This window comes from Triticum dicoccoides, chromosome 3B, assembly GCF_002162155.2.
Source record: "Triticum dicoccoides isolate Atlit2015 ecotype Zavitan chromosome 3B, WEW_v2.0, whole genome shotgun sequence".
NCBI classification, from domain to species: domain Eukaryota; kingdom Viridiplantae; phylum Streptophyta; class Magnoliopsida; order Poales; family Poaceae; genus Triticum; species Triticum dicoccoides.
Genome location: NC_041385.1, coordinates 316,661,807 through 316,670,340, shown reverse-complemented (window position 1 = coordinate 316,670,340; position 8,534 = coordinate 316,661,807). Strand labels below are relative to the sequence as shown.

The window sequence follows — 8,534 nt, the reverse complement described above, 5'->3', positions numbered from 1 at the left end:
CGCCTCCATCTCGCCCTCGTCCGTCGCCACGCCACCTGGAACGCCGCTTTGCCGACCGCCTCCTCATCTCCTCCCCGCCGCCCGACGTGCTCGACGCCGGCCCCGCATCGCCACGCGCCATCGTCGGACCCCGCCGGAACGCCTCCTCGGCTCCACCGCTCCCCGTCGTCGCGTTCGCCCTGCACCGGGCCTTCTCTGCAACACGGGTGAGGAACCCCACCGGCCTCCCTCCGCCCCCCTGCTCACCGCGCCGAACACCCGCGCCCTGCTACAGCCTGCTCGTCGCCCCTCCACTGGCCACCAACGGCCGCCGCTCGGCCTTCCCGCACAGCCCCGCCTAGCCCCGCCTCGACACTGCTCCAGTCGAGGCCAAGGCCACCATGTGCCTGCCCCTTCGCCCATGGGTCGCAGCTCCCCCACGGGCACGCGCCCGTTCGGGCGCCCGCACCGCCCTGTGCCCGCTAAGGCCCCCGGGCCACTATCTAGGGGGCCCCACGCCCCATAACGTTTTACACAAAAAAAAGGATTAAAAAAATTAATTAAAATAAATATTATTAATAATTATTAAGTAATTAATTATCTAATGAATTAATTAAGTTAATTAATCCGGTTTAATTAATTTAATTAACTAGTTAGGTTAATTAAATAGTAATTAAATTAATTAATCTGTAATTAACCTAAACAGAGAATGATAGGTGGGTCCCCCTGGACCCACACGTCAGGTTGACCAAGTCAACTCTGTTAATTGCTGATGTCAGCATGACATCATGCAGATGTCATTAACCTGTTCTTCGAATTAATTAAATAATTAATTAAATTTCAGAAATTAATAAAATCTTTAGAAAATCATATCTTTTAATCCGTAACTCGGACTAAAATATTTTCAACATGAAAGTTGCTTAGAACGACGAGACGATTCCGGATACGCAGTCCGTTCGTCCGCCACACACCCCTAACCTATCGAACTCGCAACTTTCCCCCTCCGGTTCATCTGTCCGAAAACGCGAAACACCGGGAATACTTTCCCGGATGTTTCCCCCCTTCGTCGGTATCACCTAGTACCGCGTTAGGGCACACCAACCACCGCGTATTGCCTTGTTATATTTTGTGATGCTTTTTTTGCTCTGTATTCATTATTTCTTCCCCCTCTTCTGTCCGGTAGACTACGAGACCGACGCTGCTGCTGACCAGTTCGACTACGGAGTTGACGACCTCTCTCTCTTGCCAGAGCAACCAGGCAAGCCCCCCCCCCTTGATCACCAGATATCGCCTATTCTACTCTATACTGCTTGCATTAGAGTAGTGTAGCATGTTACTGCTTTCTGTTATACCTATCCTGATGCATAGCCTGTCCTTGTTACCACTGTTGTTACCTTTACCTGCAATCCTATATGCTTAGTATAGGGTGCTAGTATTCCATCTGTGGCCTTACATTCTTGTCCGTCTGCCGTGCTATACTATCGGGCCGTGATCACTCGGGAGGTGATCACGGGTATATACTATACTTTATACATGATACATGTGGAGACTAAAGTCGGGTCGGCTGGTGGAGCACCCGCGAGTGGATCTTTGAGGCGGAGCGACAGGGCAGGTTGAGACCACCTAGGAGAGAGGTGGGCCTAGCCCTGTTCGGCGTTCGCGGATACTTAACACGCTTAACGAGATCTTGGTATTTGATCTGAGTTGGCTACGAGCTTATACGCACTAACCATCTACGCGGGAGTAGTTATGGGTATCCCGACGTCGTGGTATCAGCCGAAGCACTTCAGACGTCAGCGACGGAGCGGCGCGCGCCGAATTGGACTGGAACGCCACTAGACTAGGTCTGCTTTCGGCCGCGTACGCAACGTGCAGGTGTGCTATGGGCGATGGGCCCAGACCCCTGTGCGCTTAGGTTTAGACCGGCGTGCTGGCCTCTCTGTTGAGCCTAGGTGGGGCTGCGACGTGTTGATCTTCCGCGGCCGGGCATGACCCAGGAAAGTGTGTCCGGCCAAATGGGATCAAGCGTGCTGGGTAAGTTGGTGCACCCCTGCAGGGAAGTTAATCTATTCGAATAGTCGTGATCTTCGGTAACAGGACGACTTGGAGTTGTACCTTGACCTTATGACAACTAGAACCGGATACTTAATAAAACACACCCTTCCAAGTTCCACAGACAACCCGGTGATCGCTTTTCCACAGGGCGACGAGGGGAGGATCGCCGGGTAGGATTATGCTATGCGATGCTACTGAAGATGCTACTGAAGATGCTACTGGAGATGCTACTGAAGATGCTACTGGAGATGCTACTTGGAGATGCTACTTGGAGGACTTCAATCTACTCTCTTCTACATGCTGCAAGACGGAGGCCGCCAGAAGCGTAGTCTTTGACAGGATTAGTTATCCCCCTCTTATTCTGGCATTCTGCAGTTCAATCCACCGATATGGCCCTTTACACATATACCCATGCATATGTAGTGTAGCTCCTTGCTTGCGAGTACTTTGGATGAGTACTCACGGTTGCTTTTCTCCCCTTTTTCCCCTTTCCTTTCCTTCTGGTTGTCGCAACCAGATGCTGGAGTCCAGAAGCCAGACGCCACCGGAGTCGACGACCCCTACTACACCGGAGGTGCCTACTACTACGTGCAGCCCGCTGACGACGTCCAGGAGTAGTTAGGAGGATCCCAGGCAGGAGGCCTGCGCCTCTTTCGATCTGTATCCCAGTTTGTGCTAGCCTTCTTAAGGCAAACTTGTTTAACTTATGTCTGTACTCAGATATTGTTGCTTCCACTGACTCGTCTATGATCGAGCACTTGTATTCGAGCCCTCGAGGCCCCTGACTTGTATTATGATGCTTGTATGACTTATTTTATTTGTAGAGTTGTGTTGTGATATCTACCCGTGAGTCCCTGATCTTGATCGTACACATTTGCGTGCATGATTAGTGTACGATTGAATCGGGGGCGTCACACTGAGGATCCCGTAGAGAAGGAGCGCTTCAAGCGCCGGCTTATACCCACTGCAAGAAGCCTGAAAAAGAAGAAGCAGTAGCTCCAAGCTGATCAAGATCTGCTCACGGACAGATGGACCGAGGTCCTGGCAGCCGAGGAATACGGACTCGAGCGCCACCCCAAAGGTTACCCAAAAAACAAGTTGCTACCTCAACTCGAGGAGGAGGCCCTAAGGCCCACACTACCAGCACAGGACGAGGCTGACCGGCCACCTCGTGGCCGGGATAAAACGGCGTATCAGCCCGAATACCAGCCCGCATCCTCACGCCAATACACTACGGCCCGGAGCAATAGGCAGGACCTGCAAGACATACTGGAAAACACGGCAGGACAGCCAAGATCAATCTACGGATCGCGGGGGCACGCCCCAACACATGACGATGATCGTCATGCCGGATACACTATCAACAAGTCCGTCCGGGCCGAACATAGCCGACCAAACTTATTCAAACTGCGCAGCAATATAGCCCGGCACAGAGGCGCCGCACACCCCCTATGCTTCACTGACGAAGTAATGGATCACGAATTCCCATAAGGGTTTAAACCCTTAAACATCCAATCATACGACGGCACAACAGACCCCGTGGTATGGATCGAAGATTTCCTTCTCCACATTCACATGGCCCGCGATGAAGATCTACATGCCATCAAGTATCTTCCCCTTAAACTCAAAGGACCAGCCCGACACTGGCTGAATAGCCTGCCGGCAAATTCCATCGGCTGTTGGGAAAACTTGGAGGACGCGTTCCTCGACAACTTCCAAGGCACTTACATGCGACCACCGGATGCTGATGACTTGAGTCACATTACACAACAGCCCGGAGAGTCAGCCAGAAAGTTCTGGACTCGGTTCCTAACTAAAAAGAACCAAATTGTCAACTGTCCGGACGCCGAAGCCTTGGCGGCCTTTAAGCATAATATCCGCGACGAGTGGCTCGCCCGACACCTCGGCCAGGAAAAACCGAAGTCCATGGCGGCCCTCACGACACTCATGACCCACTTTTGCGCAGGCGAGGACAGCTGCTTGGCTCGCAGTAGCACCACGCCAGTAAACTCCGGCACTTCAGATGTCCGCGATAATAACGGCAAGCCACGGTGCAACAGACATAAGCGTCGGAACAATGGTGACAACACTGAAGACATGGCAGTTAACGCCGGATTCAATGGCTCAAAATCCGGTCAGCGGAAAAAGCCGTTCAAAAGAAACAATCCGGGACCGCCAGTCTGGACCGCATACTTGATCGTTCGTGCCAAATTCATGGCACCCCTGATAAGCCAGCCAACCACACTAACAGAGATTGCTAGGTGTTCAAACAGGCCGACAAGATAAATGCCGAAAACAAGGATAAGGGGCTACCCAGCGACAATGATGAGGAACCCCGGCGTCCGAACACGGGGGGACAGAAGAAATTTCCTCCCGAGGTGAAAACGGTAAATATGATCTATGCCACCCACATTCCCAAACGGGAACGAAAGCGAGCACTAAGGGACGTCTATGTGATGGAGCCAGTCGCCCCAAAGTTCAACCCATGGTCAGCCTGTCCGATCACTTTTGATCGTAGGGATCACCCTACAAGCATCCGTCACGGCGGTTCAGCCGCATTGGTCCTTGACCCAATCATCGACGGATTCAACCTTACGCGAGTCCTTATGGACGGAGGCAGTAGCCTGAACCTGCTTTACCAGGACACAGTGCGCAAAATGGGCATTGATCCTTCAAGGATCAAGCCCACCAAAACCACCTTCAAAGGTGTAATTCCTGGAGTAGAGGCCCGTTGTACGGGCTCCATAACACTGGAAGTGGTCTTCGGATCCCCGGATAACTTCCGAAGTGAGGAGTTAATCTTTGATATCGTCCCTTTCCGTAGTGGCTATCATGCACTGCTCGGACGAACCACATTCACTCGATTCAATGCGGTACCACACTATGCATACCTCAAGCTCAAGATGTCAGGACCTCGCAGGGTTATAACAGTCAATGGAAACACAGACCGCTCTCTCCATACAGAAGAGCACACTGCGCCCTCGCGGCAGAAGTACAAAGCAGCCTTCTCCGGCAGACAGCCAATTCGGCGACAACAACCCCGAGCTCCGTCAAGCGAGTCCGGAGTACTCTGCAACAGGATCGCTAGGCACACCAAGAGCATGACTAGCAGTCCGGCCTCCGTCCTAGCCCCATCCAGGCAGCATTTGTGCCGCGCGTACACAATTACGCACTTAAAATACCATGGGCATAGGCGGAGGCGCAACGGTGATGCGGTCCACAGTGCAGTCCAACCGCGACAAGACCCGCATACTTTAAATAACCTTCTTTTTCTTTCAGGACCATCTTTCGGACATCCCCTTCAGAGAACCAGATCATCGGGCTCATCACAGGAGGGAAAACCAAGGAGGCAAAAGGCTTTGCGCACACAGGGAATACTCAGGTGGTATCTGTCAATGATCGTTATACCTGTTTTACATACCCACATGCGGCCCGCCCTTGGATAGGACATGTCAAATAGTCCTATTTGCTTCTGCTTAACGCATTAATTGTACATATACACTTGGACGTATTAGTTAACAATGGGAAATAATATATAGCGTCAGCTTATCATTCCTATCTTCACATTTTCCCTAAAAATGTTTATTTAATATCGCATCCGTACACTTTGGTACATTCAGTTTGCCAGGGGCTTCTTATGGTGCCCCATAATACGGCAAGATAAGTTCGAACACTTTCGATAGTGCAGCACCCCAAACTTATAGCATTATATGCATCAGCTCCGAATCATGTCTTGGGTCAATAGTTGGGTTTACCCGGCTCCCTTGTTTTGGTACCTTACGTTTCGTTATATCGGCTAAGGTAGGGCAGGGAGAACTACTGCGATTGTGTTCCAGTTCTTCCGGACGAGCACCTCAGTAGAGAAAGCCGAAAACTGACTGTCATGATGAGGCGAGAGCTGGTCGCTGTTTGAGAGGTCTTAAATCCCTAAAGATTTTCTCCGCTTCAGGCGAGGAATTGGCCTTGTCCGATTTAGGCGTGTATAGTGCCCCAGTTCGGTTTTTCGAATTCTAGGGCCTTCGCCGAAATTTAAAATTGTAGACTTCTATGGCTAAGTGAGAGTTATAAAGCTGCATAGTCCGATTGCCTTGTTCGCTGTGCCGAACACCTCCTTCAAGGACCAAAAATTTGGATAAAAAATGTTTGGGTTTTCCATAAACACCCCAGTACTAGTTACGTGGGAGCAGAAGCCAACGACTGGCCTACTTTCAAAAATTTATAAACAGCCGCACGGAAGGTAATATTTTAAATCAACAAAGCGCCATATAGTGCAAACGAACTAGTTTTCATATTACAAAGACAACATGAGTACATTCACTCAAAGATCGCGTCCTTGGTACATTCATCGGGCACGAGGCGAGCGTCTTTCATAACGCCATCATAATATTTCTCGGGGTAGTGATGCGCCTTGCCCTCCAGCGGTCCATCCTTCACCAGCTTCTCCGCATCCAGCTTGGCCCAATGCATCTTCGCACGGGCAAAGGCCCGGCGGGCACCCTCAATACAAATGGATTGCTTGATAACTTCGAGCCGCGGACAGGCATTCACCGTCCGCTTTATAAGGCCGAAGTAGCTGTCGGGCAGGGGCTCACCAGGCCACATCCGGACTATGAAGTCCTTCATGGCCACTTTGGTCGCCCTGTGGAGCTCAACCAACTGCTTCAGTTGGTCACTCAGAGGCATTGGGTGTTCGGCTCCAGCATACTGGGACCAGAACAGCTTCTCTGTTGAGCTTCCCTCTTCGACACGGTAGAACTCCGTGGCATCCGATATGCTACATGGCAGATCTGCGAATGCCCCTGGAGAGCTCCGAATTCAGGTAAGTAAAAGAAATGTCTCCTCCACATGCTTGCTTTGCATAATGAATGCCTTACCCGCTTCTATCTTCTTGGCCGCCTGGATTTCCTGCTGGGCCTTTTGGGCTTCGGCCCTGGCATCTTTTGCGCTCTGAAGGGCCTTCGCAAGCTCGGACTCTTTCGTCTTGAAGTCACGCTCCAAGGACTCGAACTTCTTGCCGAACTCCTAGAGCTCTTGCTGTACCTCGCCCACCCTAACATCTTGCTTTTCACGCTCAATGCCTCCATGGCTGCCTTACCTTCGGCCTCGGATAGCGCTTTCTTCAGAGCCGCCACTTCGGTCGCGGCCCCTATTACAAATCATGAGGCTTTTTGTTAGCATCACCAATTTTTTCCCCTCTATATGACACATGAACGGGGTATCACTTACCTTTGTTCTCTTCGAGCTGCCTCTTCGTGAGGCCGAGCTCCTCTTCGGCCTGCTTCAGGTCCCGTTCGAGTCCGGCGACCTCTGTTGTCCAGGCAGCAGCGGCAAGCAGCACCGCCTGCTTATTCACATAGACACATACTGTTAGATTCCTGCGGTTTAAAGTTGGCCCTCCGTTTGGCTTTCCTTTTCGAACACCAAACAGAGTATCAGGGGCTATTGTCTATTGGGTGATAATTTCTCACACTTTTGATTACTTACCTCAAAGCCTGTCAGGAGGCTGGTGCAGGCTTCGGTCAATCCTCTTTTGGCAGACCGAACCTTCTGAATCACCGCACTCATAAGAGTATGGTGCTCTTCACCCATGGAAGCGCCGCGAAGCACTTCCAGCAAACTATCTGACGCCTCTGGCGCAACGGAGGTCATCGGCACGGCCGGCTCGCCCTCCCTAGCGAGGGGTTGTGCACCCGAATCCGGAACCTTTGGAGGTTCCGGTGAAGTGTCCGGCTGGGAGCCCAGCTTGCTGCGGCTCTCGTCAGCATAATCCATGGGGATCTTACTCCCCATGTGCCCGGCATCTGGAATTTCGCCTTGGGGCGTCTCCAGAGCCGCCTCCCCCTGCTCTGGTACCCTTTGGGACTGCACCTCCGTGTCATCCGCTGGCCGAGGGGAGGTGGCCGTCGGGAGCGAATTCATTGCTGAATCGTTGAGAGACCCATCCGGAGAGGAAACCTCGGGATGGGACCTGGCCGGACTGCATATGCGTGTTCGGCGTTATAACAAACTATGAAGCTAAGTCGCACTAAAAGTATTACGGAGTCCAGATACTTACGATCTTGCCAGGGGCTTGCCCCTGGGTAGCCACTCCTCCTCGCTATAGGCGGCAGTGGTGGAGTGGTCCGGAGGAAGGGTCCGTCCCTTCTTGGACCCTTCGGCCTCCCCTGAAAGGGTGGCTTTCCTCTTCTTCCCCCCCCCCCTTGTTTTCGGGGAGAGGGTTTTCCTCCTCCTCCTCGTTGTCATTGGAGTAGTGCGCCTCGGTGTCTTCGGACGATGAGTCCGGCACCACGTTACGCCGGGAACTTCTTCTGGTCCCCATGGCCTTTTTCTTGGCCTTCTTCTCCGGCACCTGATAGGGTGCCGGAGCCAGCATCTCCGTCGGGAGTTCGTCTGCTGGGTCCTCGGGCAACGGAGCCGGACAGTCGATCCGCTCCGCCGTCGCCACATATTCCTGTCAAAATCAGCACAGTGGCATGAGTTTCTCCCATGAATATACTAAG

The 8,534-nt window shown here is 52.2% G+C and overlaps 1 protein-coding gene across 1 annotated transcript in view; it reads right to left on the bottom strand.

The window, feature by feature from the left end:
- LOC119279532 overlaps nucleotides 1-7,763 on the bottom strand; it is an 8,460-nt gene extending 697 nt beyond the window's left edge. The window contains exons 1-3 of the mRNA XM_037560746.1: nucleotides 7,519-7,763; nucleotides 7,261-7,375; nucleotides 7,104-7,180 (exon numbers count right to left, since the gene is read on the bottom strand). Coding sequence (XP_037416643.1) covers nucleotides 7,104-7,180; nucleotides 7,261-7,375; nucleotides 7,519-7,683 — 357 coding nt within the window. The 5' untranslated portion in view covers nucleotides 7,684-7,763. The remainder of the gene's footprint in view (nucleotides 1-7,103; nucleotides 7,181-7,260; nucleotides 7,376-7,518) is intronic.
- Nucleotides 7,764-8,534: the final 771 nt, after the last annotated feature.